The sequence below is a fragment of the Ambystoma mexicanum genome, chromosome 2p, assembly GCF_040938575.1.
Source record: "Ambystoma mexicanum isolate Mex_15411 chromosome 2p, UKY_AmexF1_1, whole genome shotgun sequence".
Classification (NCBI taxonomy): Eukaryota; Metazoa; Chordata; class Amphibia; order Caudata; family Ambystomatidae; genus Ambystoma; species Ambystoma mexicanum.
Window position 1 is genome coordinate 313,025,796 of NC_090923.1, and position 27,092 is coordinate 313,052,887.

At 43.6% G+C, this 27,092-nt stretch overlaps 1 protein-coding gene across 5 annotated transcripts in view; it reads left to right on the plus strand.

Annotated features, from left to right (window-relative positions):
- CACNA1D (calcium voltage-gated channel subunit alpha1 D) overlaps nt 1-27,092 on the plus strand; it is a 2,225,258-nt gene that overhangs the window by 1,209,489 nt on the left and 988,677 nt on the right. For all 5 annotated transcript variants that reach the window (XM_069643624.1, XM_069643621.1, XM_069643623.1 and 2 more), the window contains exons 23-25: nt 8,117-8,204; nt 16,814-16,921; nt 17,032-17,084. In XM_069643624.1, the coding sequence (XP_069499725.1) occupies nt 8,117-8,204; nt 16,814-16,921; nt 17,032-17,084 (249 nt within the window). The remainder of the gene's footprint in view (nt 1-8,116; nt 8,205-16,813; nt 16,922-17,031; nt 17,085-27,092) is intronic.

The window sequence follows — 27,092 nt, forward strand, 5'->3', positions numbered from 1 at the left end:
AGTATATAGAGTATACACAATAGGTACAGAGATACAGTAGCACAAGCAAACACTGACCAGAGCTTTGGTGTAAAATTATATAATTATTTATTTAAAGACACACTTGTAAATTACACTAGCACAAAGAGGTAAGTAAATTCAGCACACAGTCACTATTATATATATACAACCCTAATTACTTATTAGACAAGTCTTAATGAGAAACACCACTTATTTTCAGACAGAGTTGAGCGCTTAACATAAGATGGCACTCTAATAAGTTATTAAAAAGGGAGGGAAAAAGGCAGAGTTATGGAAGCACACATATTTCAATACTTTTCAACGAACCACAGTAAGGCAGGATAGGCAGAGTTCTACTGGAGAGCAAGGAAGTCAGTTGCAAGGCCCACTCTTGGAGAGAACAAGCAGAAGGGGTCCAGGTTCACACCGTGTGGGTATGCCCAAAGAGTCTTGTAGATAGTTCGCACACAAAGAATGGAATTAAAGTCAGGAAAAGTTAGCTAGGTTGTCCCAGGCCATCCCAGGTTAGAAAGTCGAGGCTTTACTGTCACCCCTAACGATCTGTCGCAAGGGAAGCCAGGCGGGACACAGTACCTTAAGTGGGAAGGACGCTCCAGCGGGGGCAGTTGCTCCTGGCAGCGGGTGCAAGTCGGTGTTTCGTCCAGAGGATGAGGAGGTCTCGACGTGGAGGAAAGATGAAGGTCGTTGCACTGCCAGGGAAGAAACCAGCCGCGGAGTTCTTCGGTTAAAAAGTACTACCCTTCTATTCGTGGTAGTGGTAAACCGTGGTATTCCGGTTGCCGGGGTGCTTGGCACAGGCAAGGCGGCCACGAGATGCTCCAGGAAGGCGAAAAGAAGGCAAAACTGGTTATACCCACCAGTCAAAGGAAGAAGACTCTCCGGACTGGAGATCTCCTCTGTCGTCGGGAAAAAGTGGTGAGACGGTTCAGCAGGGCTCCACCGGTGGTGTCGTCGTTGCAGGTTGGCTCAGCTTCTCCCTCCTCAGATTCTTAGGTCCTGTGGCGACTTCTGAAGTTCCAGTCCCCAAAGCCCTGCTTTTATGCAGAAAACCCCCATTCATTCAGCCTAGCTGTCAATCAAACATGCTAAGTGGTGAGCCGGCCGGCTCATCACTTGCGCCAATCACACAAGAGTGCGACTTGAGTTGCCAAGGCAACTCAGTCCAGGGTGCCTAAACCCCCTTCCACACCCCTGTGGTACCCAGACAGAGTGGCACCACTTTTGGAGGCTTCTGTGGAGAAGCCCACCAAAAAGTGGAACAAAGGGCTCAACTTGGGTTGGAGTCACAGAAGAGAACACAAACGCCATTTTAGAATCGAGTTCTGGCAAAAAATACCAACCGGTGAATTAATATTAAATAAATAAACCGGCGGTATGTTCGAGGCTATAGGGATTAAATAATTAAAGTTGGAAGCCTCGAACAATGGGAAAATCCCATAGAGATATATTCGCGGTCGAATATAAAAAGTAGTATCCACTGCCACCAGCCAAAAACTCAATCAGGGGGGGACGGAGACGTGCCCCCTCCAACAACAGACCCCGGGGCAATCGAATTGCCCCGACCAGTACGTCCACAATATGATGGTTTGTACTGGTTTCTGTTCATAATTTTGGACTAGTAAAGCCAATGGTGACTTTACATGGCCTGGGAGACAGTAGTCAGTCCCAGGGTATGGAGTCTATGTTTGGGGGTCGCTACGACACCCCTGGGTTACGGCACGGAGGGTGCTGAGTAACCCACATCAAAAACACATGAAACCCTATGGAGTAAAAGACCCCATAGCCCATAAAACACATGGAAAGACAAAGGAACACCTCAAATCAAGTCTAAGAGTGGGAGTAAAAGAGTCTCACTCTTAGCAGGAGAAAGAAATAAACCCCAAAAATCCAGCAAAGCTTCTGGGGGACTCACTAGGTTTGGGAAATTAGCCTTTACAGAGAATTCTCCCCAACACTCTGCTCCTTCCAATACATTGTCCATCTTCCTTCATGCTTGTTTCAGTATTTCTGAAAGTACTGGATTCTTAACAGTGTTTGTCGTTGTATTCCTAACCGTGTCTGTTGAGGTTTTTCTAATCGCCCATGTTGGTTTCTTTGTCGGCCCCCTTTTGTCATTATTTACAGGGATATAATAGGGATTAGTATAGTCTGCAGCGGGCTGTAGAGGAAACACATAAGTACCCACTCTGCCTGGTATGTTAATATCTTATCCTTGTACTGCGGGGGTACCTCATACATATGGTGTAATGGAGTATTGATAATGCTAATAAAATCCCATTTACCCAAAATCTATCGACCCTGTTCTGTCAGCGTCGTATAATCCCAAACCTCTATGTCCCACCAATAAACTAATTTCCAAAAATCCAATTCATCACTCTGAACTCCCCTTACTCACACATTTTTCATAACAACCAAATCCTCCACATATTAACACAAAATCCTCTAAATTTAGCACTCCAACAAAATTCAACCAATAATATTTACAACAATATCTTCCTCTCGCCCCTACCACAGAGGGACAGAGGGATCCCTTTCTACTTATAAGGGGCGTCCAGTTCAATGTATGAACATGCTTTTTATTGTTTAACTCCCCGGCTTACTGCTTTTTAACCCAGCGTGCTAATGGCTTCGCTAGAACTCGGGCTGCCAGGTGCTTACCCCCGGTATGGCCCATGGAGCAGGTTAAGAACGCCATATTCTAGCATTTCAATTGGCTAATTGTCATTAAGCTCCTAAAGAACACTATACATTAAACATTATGATTGGGAGTTTACTTTCTTATCACTATCAAAAATACCACCCCTCGAACATGACTTGAGCAATAAACACGGCAAAAGAACTTATGGTTAGTTTTCAATGGGTTTATACAAATACTGTGACAAAAATATGTTGCCTACGCCGAATAAGGCGCCTTTGTGCCGTACTAAAATCTCGACCCATGATTACTCCGACTAATAGGAGCGGGTCGCAGGGGTGTCCCTGCTTCCATTAGATGGTAGCGGGGGACAATAAAGAGTAAAGTAAAAAAAAATAAGGACTCTGCAGCGCCAGTTTAGACACACGTTAGTGGGACAGAACTAATGCTGAAGGGATACAGTTGAGGTGGCGGCACACTTCCGTGTGTGCTGCCGAAAAGGTAAATGCGTAGGAGGAGGCGGGTAGGGGTATGCGGGGCACAGTGATATATGTGATCGCTGCGCCGTGCCATAATGGAAGTCTGCTTTTGAAAGTCGACATTATGGGCGGCGCAGTAATCACATAGATCCGTTTTCAATTCCATTTCTGTTAATTCAGTTTTTGTATTGCTGTATCACTCTCATTCTGATTATGATGAGTTGACGCCTTTACAGTTTGTTGTTTGAACCATTATTTTGTTACAGTACATTGTGTACATGGCATGCTTTTGTTTGCACCAAATATATCTTTGTGTAGTTTTGTGCTAGTAGGAACCTAATTCTCTACGTTCAATTAATTATACATTCACAGATTGAAAAGTCACACAACTACCTTACATTTCGGTTGAGTTGTTTTAAATAGAAATGTATGTATTTGGCTAGAGTTAGTATTGACATTACTTCCAACATGGGAGGTGAAACAAAATGTAAGCTGCCACAGTGTTAATAGGTAAGACTGGTTAAAGATCAATTCAAGGGGGAGGAGACCTAGATGAGTTTGATATAAAATGATATGACGTTTGAGTGGTAACTCAAGACTTTGCTGAAGTACCTTTACAGGGTGTTATGTCAAGAGACGGGTGTAGTGCAGCAAAGCGAAAAAAGACCAATATCTAGGCCAGACTACAAAAAAGCGTTTAGCCAATCGCTTAGTGCCATCTTCCAGGAGCATTGCAAGTCCTCTCATTCTAAAAGCCTTTGGTTTATGCAGGTAGATTTGGGTGCGTATGGAGGATGCTGCCTTGTAGAAGAGCCAAATAGTTTTTGTAGCTTACACTATAAAGCTGTATCAGTTTGGGATACGTGTAGTAGCTTAATAAGAGTTTGTTTTTCTCTCAACTTTGTCAAACTTCGTATTCTTTTTTGACAACTCTTTTTATTGGGTATTTGCAAAAACATGTAGTAAATAGTGCTCTCAGCCGTTCGAGGACAGGGTGGGGCATTTCAAAATATTTATGTCACTTTGCCTGTATCACATTTCCCCACTACCCGTCCTTCTCCCGCCTCCCGGTTTGCATAGTTCCCCAAGTTCATAACATCCCATTTTAATCCTCCTACCACCACCAAACAATCACACACAATACGTGGTCTTAAACCAATTTGTGTTCGAGCCAGGTTACGTCTTTACGTTTCTAACTGTTTGCATCTGGCATAGCAATATAGCAGTATTATTCAGCATTTCCTATATTCTCAGAGGTCAGCTTGAGAGACATCATAGGTACTTGTACGCATTTTAGTATAGATCAGGCCGCATGGGCTGTTTAGGCCTCATCCCCTAGGCTGCAGGCAGTGATCCGTCGGGTAGGAGTGTCCAGCAGTTCGCTAAAGAGATCAGCAAGCTCTACTTTTCCCTTCCGTTTAAGGACTTAGCACTCCATCGAGCAGAGTTTGGTGAGTAGAGCTAGCCAGGCCTGTCTGGTGGGGGCTTTATCTGCCTTCCAGTGGATAATCAGGAGTTTGCGTGTCATGAAGAGGACTGTGTGTACTAATTTCCTGACCATATTGTCGGTATACCAGTAATCACCTTCCGAGCCAAGAAGCAAGGGGCCAGGATTGAGTACAATTGTGGCTCCGAGGTCTCTGGTGGTGAAGTTATGAATCATTCTCCAGTATGCCTTGATCTGTGGGAACGTTCAAAGGATATGGCGCATTGTGCCTAGTGCTCCGCGTTGTCGCCAGCATGCAGATGATTGTGCGAGGCCCATCCTATAGAGTTTTGCAGGTGTGCAATATAGTCTCTGTATCAGTTTGAATTTTATTTCCCTATTACAGATGTTATATGATATCATGGGTTTGTTATCAAAGAATTTGTATATGTCCCTCAGGTCAATTGGTATGTTTAGGTCATTGGACCATTGTGCTGCGAGTATTTGGTTGCGTTGGAAATTGTTCGGGTTACAGATGCTGTAAAATAGTCGTGGGAATTTGGTGACATTCTGTTCCAACTCCGGTTCACCAATTGTCGGGTTAGCCTGTAGTGATTGTCTGGTTGTGTTTGAGCGGATCAACGCGATTATGGTGTGGTAATGAAGCCATTCGTTATGGCGTAGTTGCAGAATTTGCTAGCTTTGTGAAAGCCGATAGGTGTGTATCCCCATCAAAAATGTCCATCACCCTGATCCCAGGCCATTGAACGTTCTGATTTTGGTGCAATACCTGGTCTACACCAATTGAGAGAAGTGCACAGATGCTGATACACGCCAGGGCCGCCCGTGCGTCTGAGCCCATAAGTGATCTTATCCTGTGCCATTGCGATAGCGTTGGCACCTATTAGTGGGTGTGTCTTAATATGGTTAGGGAGTTAGTTTAGTGGTATTGCAAGGACCTCCATCGGGGTGAGCAGTGCCAGCAGGGACAACTCTACAGATCTCAGTGTTGGTCGCATCGAGCCAGCGTTTAGCCCAGCAAATCTGGGCAGATGGGTAGTATGTCTGCCAGGAGGGTACTGAGAGTCTGCCATCATTCTTAGTGGCCTGTAAACCTCCAGCCGTAGCCTTGCCTTTTTCCCCCTCCAGATGAATTTAGTTAGATTTGTATCCAGGTCTGCGTACATTTGCTGTGACAGGGCGCAGGAGAATATCATTGCCAGATATAAGTGTGTGGGTTGGGAGTTGATCTTAAATGCGTTGATGCAGCCCATAGGAGATAAGGGGAGTGCGTTCCATCCAGTCAGATCGTCCTATATCTTTATAATGGCGGGTGGGTAGTTTTGTTCCGTGATTTCGTGAATAATCTGTGCTATATGAATCCCGAGATATTTGATAGATTGCAGTTGCAGACAGAATGGGGCAACCCCTCCTGGGTCCCATGGAATGTCAGGCCTGAGTGGGAGGATATCCAATTTAGTCCATTTAACTATGTAGCCTGTCATGGGTCTGTTGGCGTGGGCGTGGGAGTGATACCATTGGTCTGCTACTTTACATATATATAAGGAGCTTGTCAGCATATAGGGATACTCAGTGTTCTTCCCCCCCGCCCCCGTATCACCCCGGTCCAGTCTGCCAGTCTGGGTCTGTGCAAAGTTTTTCTGCTAGTGGTTCGATTGAGAGTGCATACAGAAGGGGGGTGGGGGGTAGAGGGTATCCCTGTCTGGTGCTGGAATACAACTTGAAAGGGTCTGAGGCGCGAATGTTTGTAGTCACTGTGACTGTAGGATTGTTATATAGTAGCCGTATGAGCCCTATAAGAGTTGGTGGGAAGCCATATACTGTCAGTGCTCGAAACATGAAGTCCCGTCAAACTATTCTTCTGCGTAGATTGTTAGTATTAATTCGTCTGGTCACATCGCCCTGCTAGGATGTGCAAAAGACATGTCCACTGCATGTCTTTGCTTCTTGTTCTTTCCAGCCCTTGAGTTTATAAGCCCATCTAGAGATCTGAGGAAGGCTTTATAGGCATCCCAGCAAGAACTGGGGGGATATCCTGGGGTCAGATTAGCCTGCCAAAATAAATCTGCGTCTGTTCATAAGTGTTCAATAAAGTCAGGGTAAGCTAGTGCTCTCAAGTTTAGGCACCAAGGCGGTCTCTTGCTTTGGGTTCCCGTAAGGGTGATATGGAGGAGTACAGCTGCGTGGTCCGATAGTGTTGTAGGGAGTATTGTGCATTGGCCTATTAGCAGTAGGGCTGATGCGGGAGGGCAGTCAAAAGTCTATCCTAGAGTAGGATTTGTGTCGATTTGAGAAGAATGTGTAGTCTCAGCGTTTGGGGTGGAGGGCTTGCCATGTGTCCACTAGTCCCAGTTGTGTTATGAGAGTTTGCAGGAGGTGTGTTTGTGTGGGGTCGGGAGCTGTGTTGGAGGTGCACCCTGTCTGTCCAGCGTTGGGTCCATTGTCGTGTTCCAGTCTCCCCCTATAAGGGTACGATTCCCCAAGTAGTGGGCGCAATTTATGAATGTGTGAGTAAAAAAGAGGGTGAGTCGGTATTACACGCATAGATGTTTAAGAGAGTCAGGGGTTGTTGTCGGATACGTCCTTTGACCTTCTGCCCCTTGCACCTGCAACTCCTGTCTCGAGACACGTTGCCAACTCTGGATCAGACCTTCTAGTTAGCTTCTCACAATAAATAGCTGACAAAATGTTTGTGCAGCCTTGCTCCTGGAAATTATTCCTTCTGTTTATTTATTTCACCAAGGCACTTTTACCTCTGAACCAAATGCCCTGCTGTCAGTGGGGGCGCTGTGCTCACATCCTAGTTCTTCAATTTGGCAATGTCACTGTCTGGGCTGTCTTTGTGTCTCACTGTGTCCTTTGCAACTATTATGTATTCATTCAGCTGTTATCTGGGAAGTCATATGCTGCCTTGAGTCTCATTTAAGGCTCTTGAGATCTTTCTCCCACGCAACAATAGCTAAACACTGTTCTGCATCTCTTGCCACCCTGTCCTTGGCTGCTTGGAGCCTTGTGTCCAACAGCAGAAATAAACCTTCAATTAAATGATGATAGCTTGAAAATTCAGCCTAGCACATTAAAATGGGAAAATCCTACAGCCTTAAACAATTGTGTAGTCTTTCATGGGCGACCTTTTGCTCAATATATCATCTACCGGCTGTACTTAATAAAGCTCAAATTAAACAATCCAAGTGAATCTAAACTTCATAACATTATCCAATACTATAAGTGTGATAATAAGAAAATAACATTATTTTCTGCACATTTTTCTATGCAGCACACAGCCTAAAAGCTCCCTGAAGAGTGGCAAAAGTACATCTCCTCTAACTACAGTGTCACACCACAGGAAACAAGTGACGCCAACATCACTACCAGGGGTCTGACGCCTTGCTAAAAGTGTTTTCTTATCTTGTACTTGCACACCCCTTTAGGACGTTGGACTTGTATGGTTACAAGATAACTGGCAAGTCGCCTACTGTCCCTATCGTTTTATTGCGGGTGTAACGCTAAGGCGCATTTCTTTTATTAACTCAGGTCAAGTACCATATCAGTGGTGAAGATTCTCAGAGTGTTGAGAGTGCTGAGACCCCTGAGAGCAATAAACAGGGCGAAAGGACTTAAGGTCAGTTTTCAATTACGTTTCTATTAATTCTGTTTTTATATTGCCGTATCACTCTCATTCTAATTATGTTGATTTTACACTTTTGCAGTTTATTTGAACCACTATTGTGTTACAGTACATGCTTTCCTTTGCAGCAGAGGTATCCTTGTGTAGTTTCGTGCTACTAGGAACCTAATTCTCTGTTCAATTAATTACACATTCACTCATTTAAGTCACACAATGCGAAATGCATTACCTTACATTTCGGTTGGGTTGTTGTAAACAGAAATACATGCTTTTGGATAGAATTACTATTGACATTACTTCCTACATGGGAGGTCAAACAAAATGTAAGCTGCCACAGTGGTAAGAGGTAAGACTGGTTAAAGATCAATTCAAGGGAAAGAAGACCTAGATGAGTTCGATATAAAATGATATGACATTTGAGTGGTAACTCAAGACATTGCTGAAGTACCTTTACAGGGTGTTATGTCGAGAAACGGGTGTAGTGTAGCAAAGCGAAAAAAGACCCAAATCTAGGCCAGACTACAAAAAAGCGTTTAGCAAATCGCTTAGTGCCATCTTCCAGGAGCATTGCAAGTCCTCTCATTCTCCAAGCCTTGGGCTTATGCAGGTAGATTTGGGTGCGTATGGAGAATGCTGCCTTGTAGAAGAGCCAACTAGTTTTAGTAGCTTGCACTTTAAAGCGCTGCCATTTTGGGACACGGGTAGTAGCTTAATAAGAGTTTGTTTTACTCTCAACTTTGTCAAACTTCGTATTTGAGCATGTACAGTTGAAATGAATGGTCATTGTGCTTTTCATGAAATTGTCAAATTTTTAACTTTCCTGATTACACTCTTGGAATGTCCCTGTTAGCTATTCAAAAGCCAAAGTGAACACTGCAAGCACCGATTACCACTGTCCCCACTGCGTAAACTACATATTGTTATGCTTATGACACAAGGCTTCACTGCATCTTTTTCTTTTTTGATCTATTTAGAAAAAGCAATTTTATTATGCTCAAAACAGGGTTATGGTGTTAAAAGAAGACATGAATATTTGACAAATGCTTACAAAAGTGAAATAGCTACGAAAGTCCTTGGAACTCTTACGAAAGTCCTTGGAACTCTACATCTGCCTCATGTTTTTGTAAACTGCCACAAAGAAATTACTGGACCTAGCTATTTTCAGCACAGCGAAGTCTGTGAGAGCCATGACAATTCAAGACATTGCCATCTGTCAACTGATGAGAACAGAATAGTTTACTACCATGGTAGTGGTTCTGCCATTAGCATTTGTGCTTTTGTTGGCCTCAAGAATGAATTGGCTTTGCCTGAAGGTTCCCAGAAATAAACAGAAATGCAGTTTAAATCCTTTTATATCTATTGTAATGGAGCTAAAGTAGATGTCAGAACATTAATCTAAAAGTTGCATCTTGGTCATTGATTGTTTTAATCCGTTGGTGAGAAAAGTAATCAGACAGATATAGTTTTTCCTAAGAGATAAAAACCTTTAAAACAGATTCCTCAAATAACTCCCCTGATCAGGGATTCCTGTATAGGATAGAAATTAGGTATACCATCATACTTATTATGGAGTTACATCTATACCTCCGAGGGTTAGATTAAATAAAGAATGATGACAGAATATTTAATGTCGGTCATTCTCCTTGGTTGCATCTTCAAAAAGTGCATCATCACATCTTGCCTCAAGGGTTGAAACATCCTTTGAAAGCTATTCATCTTCTAAGAACGATTACATTGTATACAAACACCTTCAGTAAACAGCTCCTGTCTTTAAAAAACAGTTGTATCAAATGCCCCTCTAAAAGTGCTTTTTTCACTTAATAGATCTACGTTTCAACAAGATGCTATGTGCTTTATCAATAGAAACAGTGTCTGTATAGCTATTTAAAACAAGGCCATCCTTACCCTGACCTGTTCTGACCAAAATGCAGTTGGTCAAAACAAGCTGATAGATATGCCGGATAGATATGAAAATAGTCTTAGCTCAAATGCAGACACATTGCTGAAACGGTTTAAGCATTCCATGACTGCTGCAAGCTCTGTATGCCTCTCTGCCTTGATTCAGGCTTTTTTCTTTTTTCGTCCTGGCAGGGGCCACCGGTCACCTGTACATTCGCTGTGTTGCCACTTTCATGAGTTGGAAAATTAGGAGCAGGATATTTCGGACTAGTGGGTCCTGAAGATAGTTTTGACTAGGTGTTGCCTTCTGCTCCTGCTTGTCAGTCGAACTTTCCCCCAATGTAGGACAAATCACCACTGTGCCTGAGCAATCGACTCCAACTTGAGTGGATTCAATTGTTTTTTGATTGTGGTATAAACAGTTGATCCCTCTCATATTGTCCACACAGTACCTCTGAGAGCAGGAGTCAAATCGCACCACTTGGACACAGACATCTTTTTTCTTCACCAATGCGCCATGAAATCTCCCTAATGAAGTACTGGTGATATAAAGCAGTTGGGTTGTTAGATGGAATCCTGCAACTGTTGTCTTGCCAAAGAGTGGTAAAATAAGACTATTAGTCAAGTACATTTCTAGCTGATCTTGCAGACCAATTATTGGAATACATATGAAGTCAACACGTTGTCAAACACTGACTCACTGCCAGACCTACGACATAGTATTTGACCAAGGACTGTAAATCGAAATGTTTGTTTTGTCCTTGTGATGGCAATGACTTTGTCATCAAAACACTTTGCAGGTTATCTGTTGTGCCTGCTCTTCCGAGAACTTCACGTTTAACCTTAATTTTTTAAAATTCTTGATGAAGGGGGCGGGGGGAATCTGCTGTAACCCGAGTCTGTGTTTTCCTCATGGATGCATGCGCATACCTGGATCTGAGTGAGTGTTATTGTCATCCCCTGTAATTTTGTGTGCGTGTTTATTTTTACGAGTACCCTCCCTTGTCACTTTGTCCTGGGATGAGAAGGTCAGTGATCTCTGTTCCTTCCAACATGTACTGCCTCTGTCATAGTAGCCATCATTAATGATCCCTTGCTCCTGTAATACACCTAACATAAACCTGCAATAATTGACAATGTGCTACTTGATTTATCCTGCTTTTCTAATCGCAACAATCTGTCAACTCGTGTCTCTGGTTCAGCCATACGGTCCTGTGAATGCTTCAAAGGTCCTTGGTCTTATACCCTTATGCATATTTCCGGTGCTGGATGGGAAGCTGGTGATGCGCTCCCTGAAAGTCCTCTTGAGTGGTCAGAGTTTTGCAGAGATCTAGAAAGTCAGATCCTGTTAGCACCACTGATCCATTCTGATATGTGGGTACCAGATGGTGCAGTTCATTCTGTTATGTCTGGAACCTTTAGCTAGCCTTTGGTCCCAGTTGATATTGGTGTTTCCATTGAAGAACTTTCACCTCAGCTTTTTGGAACTAATGGCGATCGTGTAGCCTTTCTCCTATCCATCCAAATATTTTAAAAAGTTTGCTGGAGACCATCACTATGATGCATTACAATAGGGATTATGTAGGCTCACTTGCTCTACATAGAGGCCCTATTCACGTGGTTCAAGGTACCCTGAGGCAAAATAATGTTATCAGTAGCACATTTGTGTAGGAAAGAAAAAGTCCTGATGGACACCTTGAACAGGCAGGACACAATGTACCACAAGTGGGAACTGCACCAGGAGACGAAAAACAGAACCAGCTATTCATCTCCAACCTGGTTCTGGTTGGAGATGAATAGCTGGTTAGGTTTTTTTTCACCTTTTCTGTTAAAGGAAGTTTTCTTTGAGGTATTCTCTGGGGGGTTACAGTGGTTGCAGATAGGCATTTCAATCTAACGTATGACTTCCCACCAGTTTTTCTGCTTCCTCTCTTGCAACTGATTCAGTGGTACAGTATGACTTGATCCTTGTGGGTCCTTTATAGGTGAAAAGGAAATGGAATTCTGATCTTCTGGGCCGGTCAGTCACTTGCCAAAAAAACTTGCATTCATTAGCAATGTTCTATAATAAATGCAAAGCCAAATCCGTTATCTCGCATTGCCCAGTCTGATTCTTTTTACATGGATTATTTTGAATTATAAGGACTAGGATCTCGTGGTGCTGTTTTTTTCATCTTGGTGCTAACTAGCTTCTTGGAAAAATATTTTAGGAAAGTGTTTCAAAAATTCCTCCATGGTGCCTTAAACTGATAAAAACGGGTAACTCAAGAAAAGAAGCCCTGCATTAGAAATGCTTGGTTAGTAGTGATTTAGTTTTTTTGTGACAAATCACCCATATATCCTAGGAAAATGGGAGTTCCTGCCCCATTATTTACTATCATTCATTTTTGCTCTGTGACTTTACGACTCTTTCTGATAAAAAAAGAATAAAATGAATTAATGTGCTTTTGTAACCTTTGTTCTTCCTGCCGTGTTACAAGGAAAACAACCCAAAAGATATTTGGGAAATGCATAGGACTGAAAGCCCAAAAAGCAGTCTGGACCAGGAGAAAATGAGGGAATCCACGTACCAAACGGAAGCCAGAAAAAGCATAAATAGAAGGAACATTCAGAAGGAGAGCAATGGAGGCAAATCAAAGACTGTGAACTGTCAGCAGGACCTAGAAGCAGTGGCAGACTTTTCAGTAGCACAAGAAAATTACAGAAGGCTGCTCTTGTGTAAACCATGTGATGAAGTCAGTCTTGTGGAACAGAGCCCAGGAGTTTGTAAATGTTTCTGAAAAACGCTTTGTGGACAAATGCATGAGGCTGATCAAAGCCTCTAAAGATCAATTGGCTGATAAAAAGAGACTGGTGAGAGTCTCAGAAGAACACTTGCATGGCAGAACCAAGAGGCTGATAAAAGTATGCAGCAAAGTCATGCCTAGCAAAGCCAGGAGCCGTGCAAACATCTCTGAAGTCCACCCTGACAAAGACAAGGGGCTTGTGAAAGTCTTTGAAGAAGGGTTAATTGAAAAAGTTAAGAGACTGGCCAAAGCCTGACAAAACAAATGGTTAGAGAAAACCTCTATGGATTTGTTGTCTAAAAATAAGAGGTGGCTGCATTCTCAGAAGAAAACCTGCCTAGCGAAGCCACGGGTTTGTCCCAGCATATCAGTCTTTGTTCTGCCCAGGGGCAGTCCAGCACCGAAATACTAGGCAATTCTCCTCTGAACAAGAGTACCAACAGCAACCCCATACATGTGTTTCAGCCTTGTTGGGCATCATCAGTGAGGTGAAGCTGTGTCTCTCTAAGACCAGTGAGCAAGGGTCCACATCTGGATTGCCCTGTTAACTTAGGGTGAGACCCAAAGTTAATTTATGTAAAACAGGGGGCGGGGGGTCTGGGAATCTCTCTACCAGCACAAACACAGCCCAATGAGCCCTTGCTCACTGCTCTTAGACACATCTTCACCTCACTGATGATGCTCAACTAGGCTTAAACACGTGTATGGGGTTGCTATGGTACTCTTGTTCAGAGGAGAATTGCCCTGCATTTCGGTGCTGGACTGCCCCTGGGCAGGACAAAGACTGATATGTGGGGATATTTCTTCTCTGTGAAAAGAACAGTGAGCTAAAGACTTGGTTGAGACTCTCCCAGGGGTCATCCACCCAAGAACAAGTCAATGGGCTGTGTTCGTGCTGGTAGAGAGTTTCCCAGACCCCCCCCCCTGTTTTGCAGTTTAAAAATCACACTCTTAATACACCACACCACTCCCAATAGGTTTCCAGACAAGTTAAGCTCACAAATGAAGTGGGAGCAAAATGGCACTCCAGAAATTTAAAAGAGAGGGAAAGACAAAGTTAGGCAGAAATTGAACAGCACCAACAGGTAAGTAAGGAGCGCAATCTAGAAAGAGGAACTACAGTGATGGAATCAAATCAAAAAAGGCTTAGGGCCAAAGTCAATAGGACAAAAGTATTTTGCTCAAGATCACACAGCTCAGAGTAGTTCGCGGTTCAGTCTTTGCCAAGAGTTCCGGACGAAGTTGGTCAGCAGAAAAATTAGTTTAAAGAGTAGAGAAGGACAAGCCCTTGGATTGGAGAAAGATTTCACACACTTTCACCGCGGCTGAACGAAACAAACAACTGGATTTGCACAGTACCTTTAAATGGAGAGGAAGCTGTAGCTGAGGTGGACGTTCCTGGCAGTTCCTGCAGGCTCATGGTTCCTGAAGCGACTGTCGGACTGACATGAAGTAGGAAGACTGGAAGGTCCTGCACTGCCCAGGGAAGAAACCAGCAGCAGAGCAAAGCAACAAATAAAAGGTGCGCTCCTTAAAACCCAAGCGGGGTCTGACCTTCCAGGCTATCCGGCCCACTGTAGCTCTGTACAGCGAATTCGACCAGAGTAGGGAGTCCTGGCTTGCAGTTTGGACGAACTGGTTGGTCCCACCAGCTCAGGGGAAGAAGATTCCTGGAGGATCTTCTCTGTCGTTGGAGTTCGAGGATTTGGACCAGCGGCAGGGCTTCACCGGGTGGTTCAGTCATGGTAGGGGTCCTCTTCCGACGGCTCCTTGTCGGTTCTTTCGTTCCAGTGGTGACTCTGCCTTTCCAGACCCAGAGACCTGCTTTTTATGCAGTTTTCCCCCATTCACACAGCCTGGCTGTCAATCACACAGCAGGGTGGCTGTCCCGCCGGGACAGTCACCACAGCCAATCAGTTCAGAGTGCGACATGGGTCTCCAAGGAGACCCAATGCAGGGAGTCCTAAACCCCTCACATGCTGTCCCCCCACCCCCACCCCCAGACATACAGGCGCCTAAGTAGGGCTTCTACGTAGAAGCCTGCGAAAAGACGGTGAAGAAAGGAACCAAACCTGGTTTGGCGCGCAGAGTAAAACACGAGAAAGACATTTTCAATTGAAATGGCGAATAAACCCAGCCGGAACCGAAATAAAACAAATATGGTCTAGCGGGTTTAATTTCGAGGCTACCAAGATAGCCTAAACAATACCAAGGTTAATTAAGATAACCGCAGTAGGAAAAATAGGGTAGTTTCCACTGCCACCAGCCAAGTCTTGATGAAAAGGGAGCGAAACAACGCTCCAAGAGAAATAGACATAAAGGGATAAGTATTAACCCTTTCCAGTACTCTATGTAAGATAAGGTGTACTGGGTTTGTGGTTTTACAGAGGCTAATGAAGTTAATGGCAATTTTATATGTTCTGGGAGACGGTAGTCAGTCCCAGAAAATGGAGTCTGAGTTGGGAAGTCTAAAAGACAACCCTATGTCACTGCACTGAAGGTGCTGCGTAACACACAGTAAAAAGATGATGCTTGTGGAGTAGGTGAGGCTCCACAGTCTATGAACACAAAAATGTTAAACACACAATGCAAAACACATGTAAGAGTGGGAAAAAAGGCTCACACTCTTACCAGGTGAAAAAAAAATCCCAGAAATCCATCAAAGCTGCTGAGGGACTCAGTAGCTAAGGGAGATTAGCCATTCTGGAGAATTCTCCCTAACAGCTATCACTAGGAACCCATATGATGTTGTACACCTATGGACGTACATAACAATATTCACTTACTTGCAAGGTATGAACTGAAGCCTTGATGAGGGTACTCCCTCTTAAGTAGGATGTTAGAGATAGCCCAAAAGAATAAACAAAGTCAACTATATTTGCCTGGAGGATCCCCAGTGGTGCACATGCAGAGTGAGGATGCTAAGGTGTGACGGTATGGATAAGGATCAACAATCAATAAAGCCTGGTGAAGTGCATGCTTCTCAGTAGTTGCAAAGACTCTGGCAGCCACATCTCTGCTTCTTTTATGCTGTATTTCAAGTGCCTGGATTTGTAAGATTCCGCTTCAAAGTCTGATGCAACTCTGAGGATCTGAGTTTGTGCAGAAGATTCAGAAGCAAATATCCCTGTACTCTTGACTGATGGTGTACAAATGTGTGCAATTCGTAAAGGTATCCGATCTGTAAGAAAGAGTGTTATTTGCTTGTTGTTCATGCTTTTTTAAACCTAGCAGTATCTTTTTATTATTATTTTTTTTTACCCCCTGAAGTTGTGCTATATGGTGTCATTTACAAATACCGATTAGGGATCTCCTGGCTCACATCTTTAAACTACCTATTTCTTCTATTATGCTAATGGTAAGTGTGGTACTTTTGGCAGTGTTGAGATCCGTGTGGGTGTGTAAGAAATACAAAACACAACCTCCATAGTTTGACAGCTCTATTCATGTGCCTTATAATGCCTCATGCCCCTCTGTGTACCATAAAATTAGTTAGGATCCCACAGCAATGAACGCATAAAAAGGATATGGTGGGAATTAGCAAGAAGGGGACCCTATTGTTACACTAAATAGGTAATGGGCATGCAAAGGATTACAATATAGATAACTTATGTCTATTCACCTCCCCACCACAAGAGCATACTTTCTTAATCATCTTTAAAGTGTTGAATTTATCTGTCAAATTTCAGCCAATAGGACTAACACGTTCCATTTAGAATTTCTGTTGCAAGTGTGCAGGTTTGTTTTTAGGTGGAAGCAAATGCCCATTCATGCCGTAAAAAAGAACAGAAATGTCAAGCATAAGCAGGCAATCCAGAGTGTTTATGATTTGCCATAAACCGTGTAAATATTATAATTTTTGTTTGCATTAATTAATCAAAATGATGTATAAGTTTACACATCTCTCTTTCTTCACAGCACGTTGTTCAATGTGTCTTTGTCGCTATACGAACTATTGGTAATATCATGATAGTTACAACTCTGCTCCAGTTTATGTTTGCCTGTATTGGGGTGCAACTATTCAAGGTAAATTATTTAAACAATTTAATATAACAATTATTTAAAAAAATAAATTATCTAAACAGATTGTATTTTTGTGTAATATTATGTTACAATTGCTGTATTCTTATTTGTAGGGTAAATTCTATCGCTGTACAGACGAAGCCAAACAGACACCAGAGGAGTGCAAGTAGGAACTATTTTCATCTATGTATTTGAAATGCTTTCGGTATGTTCCAAGATGTGTTACTGTAACAAATGCCGGGAGTTACGATTTGAACTGCTTAGTCGGGAATCTAGGGATCGTTTTGAACTCTAGTATGTCCCTTCTTCACTGTATCCTTCTAATTGTGAAAACCTGCTTATTCCATATGAAAGTCCTCAGTCCTATTCTTCCTTTTATCCCCATGGAGGTTTGAGCTGTGGTGGTGGGAGCTGGGATTAACACTGGGCTGTATTAGTGCAATGCCCTATATGCAGAGAACCCAGACTCTTCTGTCAACAAGTTGCAAGCAACTCAGAATGCAGCTGTGAGACTTGCCCCTGGTTTTAGGGAATCCGATCACATGGTAGCCGGGTGGAATTTACTTCATTCCTTTAGTGTAAAAAAATGCATCTTATTTAAGGCAATGAAGCTGATGCTCCAAGTACACATATATTGGACATGGCGAACGGCCTACCTTTGCACTTATGTGCAAACATGTGTCCTGGGTGCTTTTTTTCATTTGCACTGTGAAGCAGGCAAAATTACCTGTATGTGTGTCTTTTGCACTTTGCATTGCAAATAGAGTAAACGCTGCAATGCACCTCTCTACCATACAAATAAATGAACACGAGGTGCAGCGTGAAAATGCATGTGCAAACCTTTTACACATGCACTTCATGCAATGCAATGCTCGACATGAGTCCCAGCCCCAGCTTATCTTCAGTCTTAAATCCGTCACTATTCTCTCCCACATTCTCTATGATTGAGCAATAAGGAGTGTTGCTAAAACCTGCTGTGTTTCCCGTGAAGACCACCATTTTTCGGTGTGGAGCCCTAAACATTGGAATTTGTTACATGCACATATTATGCAGAAATCCTGTCCTCAATTTTGAAAGCTTTTTAGGACATTCATTTTCTCTGCCTAAGTCCATGATGCTTGCTTCTTTTAGCGTAGTTCTTTGCAGTGATTTGGAGGATTTGTGTAGCTTGTAAGAGTTGCGTAGTGTTACTATCATAGTTGAAACAGCTAGTAAGGATGAGTCCTAGACCTAGTCTTAACAAACAACTATGAAAATAATTGCTCTGCTCAATACACGGTCATTGGGGAAATGTGCCATAGATATCCACAATTACATCCTGGATAAGGAAATAGGTCTAATGGCAATTACAAAGACCTGGATTCAGGACACAAGTGGACCTATTATTGATTTGGCAACCCCTAAAGGCTACAGATTTTTTAGACAGAATAGAGGAGGAGGAACGGGGGAGGAGTGGCGGTTATAGCAAAGGAAGAACTATGTTTATTTAAATCTCCTATGATTTGTGATGGTTGTGAGACCCTTAATTTAAAAATCATCCCCGCCCCTGTAAACTGTACTAATATCGTTGTGGTTTATCGGCCGCCTAATGACATGCCAAATTTCAACAAGGATTTTATTGATCTCTTGTCTAGATTAAATAGATTAAATTGTTCCACATTGGTGATAGGGGGTCTGAATAGATGGAAGGGAGATTGTGCCAACAAAGAAGCACTACTATTAGAACTATCACTCAATAATATAGAGGTGGTTGTTCATAATAATGAGCCCACACATAATAAAGTAAACATATTAGATTGGGTTGGCACTAGAAATTGTCTGATAATTTCGATTGTTACGGAACCATGCATTTGGTCCGACCATTTTTTCGTTACTTTTCAAATAATATTGCCATTTAGACAGGCTTTAAGGAACAATGCACTGAAAATAATTAACAGTAGAAATTTTTAAAAAGTACGACAAGAAGACCTAATTAGCCGTCTTCGTAAAATTATGGAAAATACCTCTGATCTTGACCCACCTTGTGTTTTGGCAGAAAAATGCAAGGAGGATCTGGAGGAAATGTTGAATAAGATTACACCTATGCAAACTAAGATGGCCAGGAACCAAATGAATCGTCATAATTAGTTCTCTCCAGAACTACCTGGAAGAGTATAGAAAAACAGTATAAAAAGGGTATCTGTGATGCAAAAAATGTTTTAATGGAGAAATTGGTAAGGCAACTAATAATACACAAAAACTGGGAAGTAGATAGTTTAGGGATTTTAGTTTACGGACAAGTACAACCCTCTTCCTTAAAGAAGTCAGGATTACCAGGAAAAATAGTATTACCCAATTACATTGCAGGTTTTAGTTTTAGGTGTACACTGGGAATGAGCTATGTTAATTTCGAATGTGGTGTTTTGCCAAAGGGGAATTAATTCAATTAATATTCAGTCAAATATGCTAAAGATCTACACAAATTGCACTCCCCTCTGCCCCCCCCCCACCGACTAATGAAAAAGAACCCACCAATGAAAGGGATCGGGTTAATTGGATAGATCCCCAGACTGTCCTTTTGTTGGGCAATCGACTTACTTTTGGAAATCTATGGGCTTGGCAGTCAGCAACTGAGCAGAGCTTCGCTTGTAGGGAAAAACAGGATTCTAGCCAGCACTTCAGTCAATTGGATCCCACAGCACTTCCCTCTCTCTGGCTCCAGTGAAAAATCACTGCCTCTGCTTTCTAGACTCTCCAGTAATAGAAATCTCACACAATCTCCCAATATTTCCCCCAGATGGAACTTCAGTAGATCTCCTTTGGTGATTTTTGAACTCAATAATCTGAGGCGGTGCCAAATTCCACCCCTGATTGCTGATAGGTTCCAGGGGTGGTGACATTTTAATTATGGAAATAAGGAAGGTAGGAGAGAAATGCACAGTCTAGAGCGAAAACATTTTTTGTATATGTTACTTTGCAAAATTTCCTTAAAAAGGTCCCTACCTGGTATCTATCTTTATTTTACAAATAATCATCATAATGTGTATATTTCTGTACTCCTCTCACCGTGACAAATCTATTTAGATGTCTCTCTTGCTCGCAGCATGTTGCCTGCACAATTGGTGATTTTTTCTCAATTACTTGAAAGCGATAGCTGTGATTAGGATCGAACTTTACCACCAGTTATGCGATACATTTAGCCACCATTGTCCCAAGTTTCATCTTCTTCCCACTTTCTTGGGAGCTGTGATAACCTTTTGGCTATGTAACAGAGTTCTGAAATTCCGACTTGTATGCAAATTACTTCAACAGAACCGCCTTGAAATGTGATTTTGCGAATGACCCCTCAATGACTTTTCTCGCCCATAAGTTGGAGAAATTCACAAAAATGTGGTCCTACGGGCAATTCAATGTCAAAAATTACATGATGCATATTCTCATCATTAATTCCATTCCTAGTTTCAATTTAGATCTGAGCTGCCATTTCCCTGAAATCACATGACTTAAAGTCTGTTAGGAAGCAATGTTGACACTTGTCTGCAATAAATCTATTAATCTTTCCTGTGGAGTACCAGGCCATGCTAAGGGAGGCTGCAAAGTATTTATCTCTCCGTCCAGATGGTCACTACACCATTAAGGGCAGGCCATCACCCATTAGCCAAGACTCAATCCACAAAGTTCCTTCAATTTGGAGTATTTTTCAGAGTTAAGCTTCCCTTGATTGCAGCCCCTGTTTACACAGCCCCTCAGCACATTCCAGTCACACACTGGCTAAGCCACTTGCACTGCAGTGAAATGAGCCTTCAGAGACATCTGGCAGTGGGGAAAGTTTGTTTTGAAGACCCATGTAAAAGTCCCACTGACCAGAATTCTGTACTTTGCTTGTCACATCATCTTTCTTTAAGCATGAAGCCTTCCTTATAATATGTTCATTTGGCAGCTTAACACTTTTCTCCATGTGTTCATTTACAGTTGCAAAATACACATACTTCAGAACATTTCAGTTCCAGTCACTTGATTTGCACACAGCAATTTTATTATTGTTGCAAACTTTAATGAAGGGCTTCTGTATTAGAAGGTGGGCCTTATGCTGCCTTAAATGAAAATGTTACTTGGCTTTAACTCTCACATGCAAGGACAGTTTCCCTTATTTTCCAGTTTACATAGCATTTCAATGTGTGGAAGTGTGATGCTGGAAATGCATCGCAGGGACAGGGCCTCCGTATCCTTGTCCTTTACTGCTTTTCATCGTGTGTTCTGTCGTGTTTTCCGCGCAGGAGTTCATGTGGGACTCCTGGCGGTGCAGCTCTCTTTCTTTTGGTTTGGTGAACGGACCCGTGGGATACCCTTATGGCACCCATGGGTTGGGGTACAACCCTGTGCCCCTAGTGTATGTTTTTGGGCACCTGTGGGTGGCCCGCAAGCGGGGTATGGGCTGGTGGCAGCTCCATGCTGAAATGGACAGGTGTGCAGGGTATCCTCCATTTTGGGATACCCCGGCCTTGCCATTGGGATCAGTTGATTCCTGATGGAAAACAAGATGGCCCCGGTGGCCTCTTGCTTTCTATTACCCATTACCTTGTTTTCCCAAAGTCCTGGGAAGCCCTGACTCTGTCCCTTCCCCCTGACTGGCTGTTGGGTGGAAATGCCATATATGGTGTTGTTGTGAAGGCCCGGCCAGACTAGCTGGAGCCTTCCCGGTGATGTATGTTGTGGGTATCTCCTGTGGGTGGGACCTGGGTGAGAGGTGGGAGTGTGTGACGAATATGCATTCTGTGTTGTGGGTGTCTAGTATCTGGTGGTTGACACAATGACTGAGACAACCCTGCCCGAAACCGGTATGAATGCGGCTTGGAGTGTTGAATGGCTCGGTACTTGTCCCAATACACATAACTTGTTATGAGTGTCTGGAAAGAAGTGAATGGCCTGAATACCTTGTGTGCCTGATTGGCTGCCTGCCTGCATGAATGCCCGTAGTCGTGATTGGATGCCTGAGTGTGACCCAGCGGAATGAATGGGAGATCAACAGTATATCTGGGGACCTCTCACTGCTAGGAATCGTGTTCAGAAGCTGAAGTCCACTACGACGAGTAACTGGATTAACTGACGCTTGACCTTGAAGCCCTGCTGGACGAGAAGAATTGCTGTTGCTCTCCTTCACAATCTGAAAGCTGCTGTGCCTCCAAAGACTGACCCAGAGAGGACCTGGTAAGGCGCCCTCTTCCTGAGCTACGAGGGACCATCATGCACAGCTGATCGTTGCCAACGCTCCCTGGTAGTCAGACCTATGACAGGCTGCCGACCCGATACGGGGACTGCTGCGGAACTCCAAGGAGAAGCACTCGGACTGTTGTCTGCCTCTGTCCACGACCACACTCGCCGACCAGAGCCGCCGTGCTCCCGTTTGCCCAAGAACTTCAATTGATCATCAGACGCTCTCGTCTGCATCATCATCCACTTGTCTCCCGCTGGAGAAGGCCCGACCGTCGACGCGCGGAGGAGCATCCACTGCCATCTAAAGACCACAGAGATGCCGACGACTCGACGTCCTTGCTGGGCCACAGTTCTTCATCATCTCTTTGCGGTCCAGAACTTTCGTCACCGAGGTGCCCCGCACGCCTCTTCCTTGCAGGACGCTCTGTCGTCGACGAGCACCGCTAGGAACGAAGCTGCCACTTCCCTGCCGTAGTTCACCCTGTTCACCGTCGGACGTTCGACGACCCGTGACTCCCGCCTTAAAGGGAGGGCACTCAAGAAGGGCCGTCGATTCCCCGACACCGAACGCCAAGTTCCCCGACACCTCTCGACGATCCGTGGCTCCCGCCTGAAAGGGAGGCACTCAAGAATGATCGGTCGACGCATCGTCGGAGAACTCTACTCCACCAGGTACATTGGGGGGGTAAAATCTTAATAGGAAGGAGTAAGGTTATCGAACATTATATGGACTGGGCTTGCGCTATATATCTTTATTTCTAATGTTTGTTAATCTGCTTAGAATCACATGCTGTGCATAGGTCCGACATCCAGTGGTCAAGGTTGCCCAGGTGGGGGTATCTCCACACAGAACTGTGCCTAGGGGTAGGGGTCAGCATTCTGCCTATTGTTTCAACCATCTTACGTTCCTGCCTATCTCTATTGCTGATTTCCTCGTTATTAATCTGTGTGACATTTAACCGTACAGTTGATGCACTTTAATGAGATTCGATAACATTAGTGGTACCACTTTAGAAATGTATATATTTATCATTATTGACTTCCGAGTACAAAGTGTGTTATTGTGATCGTGTACATACCTTTGAATATTAATTGTATAAAGACTGTGTTTTCAGTAATACAGTGTGTGGACATTCGTTTGTGGCGGTTCGGGGACTACACTGTACTTAAGAACCAGCCTGCATCACCTCCTGAGAAGCTAGGCCTTGATTGCTCGACCACGTACCAATAATAGAGAATCTTGGCTGGGGTCCTCTGTGCCTCTCCTCTACCATATAGAGAGCAGAAATACAGACACCCCCTACCAGTCTTTACAGGAAGTTTCAGTGAACATCCTGCATTTATCTCTCAGCCTGCAATGTGATGTGCCTTTCCAATCTACACTCTGATTATATTTTTTCAGCTTTCTCTGGATTTCAACTGTAGACAGACACACACTTTCCTTTCCATGTGTCATCTTCAGCAAGACACATAGGTTCATTCACCAGGCCCTTTCAATGCATTGTCTATTTTTAAGTTTTTTTTTTAGGCCTGTCATATTCTTTAGTGTGCCTTGCAATGTCTCTCACAGCAGAGGCCTACTTGGCCTTTCAGTTCATATCGTGTGAGGCTGTCATTTAACCCCACAGTAAGATCATCAAAAAAGCAGTAGCCGCACAACTGCAGCAAAACATATACACCAACAGATCCCTACCAATCTGGGTTCCGACCCAGATGCAGCATGAAGATAACCATACAGGTGGTCGACAATGCCTTTGACATCCTTGACGATGGCCACCCCTGCCTCCTGGTTCTACTCGACCTCTCGGCTGCTTTCGACACAGTAGACCACTAGGCGCTTACGGACACCCTACATCGACACATGTTGATCAGAAACCTTGTCCTATGCTGGCTCAAGTCCTACCTTGTGAACCGCCAGCAGTTTGTTCAGATGGACTCCTCTAGATCGCCAATGCTACCCGTCACCTGTGTAGTCCCACAGGGCTCAATCCTCTCCCCAGTGATATTCAATCTATACATAGAGCCGCTGGGAGCCCTCCTGCCACACGAAACATCCATATCCACCAATACACCGACGACACACAGCTATACTTCAAGATCGACTCCATCAAGGACATCCAAAGGCTCAAAACGTGCCTCTCACTGATCCAGTCTTGACTGTCCAGTGCATACTTGAAGTTCAACCCCTCCTCCTCACCAACAACACGGAACATCCAGATATACAGACCTGGTTATAAACTTTGAAGTCTGAGGGCTTCACACCCAAGCTTACCTCCTGCCCCAAGTTCTACACCTCTCATTCAAGAAACACATAGCTAAGAAATCTCAGACCGCTTGGTATTTGCTCTCCTTTCTGCAGAAAGTCAAGCCCTTTCTCCCTCCGAACACCTTTAGATCCACCGTTCAAGCACTGGTCCTGTCCCACCTTGATGAGGGCAATTAACTCCTAGAAGGCCTCTCGTCGTCCTCCCTTCTGCCTCTGATAAATGTCCTACACATGGCTGCACACCTCATCAAGGGTATTTGCAGATACAACCACATGTATTTATGTAATGGGCATTATACACAATGTGTTTCGAGGTGCAGCCCTCATTGACCTTCACGGGCTCCCACTGCATACACAAATCACCTCCAAGTCTTGCTGCATCATCTATAAGGCACTCGCCCATCTACCTTGCAGAGAAACTCAGCGTCTACGGTGGACAACGTACCACCAGAAGCCAGGACACGTGCAACTTGAAATTCGCCACTGCAAAAAGGAAAGGACCAGAAAACAAGCCTTCTCCACCTACGCCCCAAGACTATGGAACCTCCTCCCCACCAGCAGCAGACTCAACCCCACGCTTCTACAATTCAGAAAAGAACCTATTCAAGGAATATCTCCCTGTCGACATCTAGGCCATTACGTCTCCCCTTGCTCCACCTGACTCGCTAGACGATGCCTGCCTCTCTTCCCCCCCACCCTATACAACTAAACCCCTCCTCTGTGCCCTTCTGTACCCTACACCCCACTGTACATCTGTTGTTAACTCTGAAAAGTGCTCCATTATGCATCTGTACTGCTGTATACCTCTGTAAAACGCAGCGTTATGCACATGTATTGTTGCATACCTCTGTAAAGCGCTCTGTTGCTTCTCGAAGCTAGGTACATGCTCAATAAATACGAAAATAATAATAATTGGAGAAATGTGCATAAACATGGAGACAAGATGGGATAAACATTGTAGCAAAATAAGCCCTGCGTGGGGAAAATATGAGGGACACATTGGGGGAAGATGCCTTCTATTTGCAAGGTCATGAGTTAGAGTGACATTTAAAAGGTATGATCTTTCTTGGGTGTCCCTCTAATACCCTTTTGTTAAATATACCTTGACATTGCAACTTTAACACATGAGACTTCTTTTTCCAAAACATCAGTTTGTGGAGGAAATGAACTATTTTTATCAGATAAATAGACAACAAACTGAGTCTAAATAGTCCAATAGTATTACTCTTTCCCCTTTAAATACCAATGGTCCTTTTACAGTCAGCACTAATAGACCATAATATTGACAGTCAAACACAAGTGCATTTCACTGCGAATGAGACATAGTGGGGAAGGAGAGACTCGTTGGTGCAATTTAAGAGACATGTTGGATATGATGACAACCATCTAAGAGGAGATGAAGCACATTAGGGAAAAGGGTTTTCACCCCAGTAACTCCAATAATATGTCTACTTCTTTTTTACTAGTTTAGACCTACACTGTAAAATACACATTATTCTTACCCTTGTGCATTATGCCACTGTTTGCCAACATGCCACTATTGAAATTGGCCATACCTCTGCTAATGATTATTTGGTTGTTGTGGTGCCCCCGCCCCCACCCTGGCGGTCACATTTTCTATGGCTTAGCATAAAAAACATGCGTCAAGGGCATGTAAAAAGTCTTTACACGTGTTTTTTCCCTTCTGACGTACTGATTTGTATGCCATAGGGAGTGCACTGAGTGGAATTGCCACTTTCACTATCTGATTTTCATGGTGACGGTAATACATTAGAGTCCTATGGATCCCTGCCTCCCTCTCACACTTTTCAGAAGCAGGCAGATTCCATAGAAATCAATTGTATGGCTGGGAGAATAACTATGGGGCAACGCTCTTATCATGGAAGCGAGATAACACTAAGCGTCATCGGTTGGAAACTTGGTCCCACGCTTAGAGACTGGACTCTGGCGCGATGCAAGAACCCAATTAAAACATTTTTTTAATTTAAAATGTTATCTGCTATTGCGTAAATAGCAGGCAGCGTTTACAAAATCTGCACTACGAAGAGTAGTAATGGTGATGTTGCCTGTTTTTGCAAAGTGGGCACCTTTTTGCACTTAAGTGCAAATGTAGTTTCCCCCGCTGTGTAATTTACGAGGCATAGAGGACATTGTCTGTATTTTATATCTGAAATACAAACTGTCCTGAAATACAAACAAGAAGTGTTTGCTGATTTGAACATAGTCTGAGAGAGCTCTTGGAGATATTCAACAATATTTAGTCGCCGTCAAATTCTGGACGATTCCCTGGCTATGTTTTTCATAATACTATACTATATTGAGAGCAACATTGTACATATGATATGATAGTTTATTCATATCGCGCCTATACACAGTGTTTCAAATCACTTTAAGGCAAGGGAGGGAACAAGGGAAAATACAATGACATTCTTAAAGGCCAAGAACAGTAAGGATGTGAAATTAACTATCATACTCCGCCTGACGACATTTCAGATAGTGTAAGAGCTAAGACATAGATATGGAAGGGAGGAGGAGAGTGGGAAGGAAATGGAAACAGACCGGCGACAACCGTACTCGACCTGACGACATTTCTGATAGAGCCGGAGAAAAACAAAAAGTGAGGGAGAGGGGTGCAGAAAGGGAGGGGAGGAACAAAACAAGCGACTATCCTACTAGGCCTGATGACATTTCAGATAGCGCTGGAGGTAGGGGGGT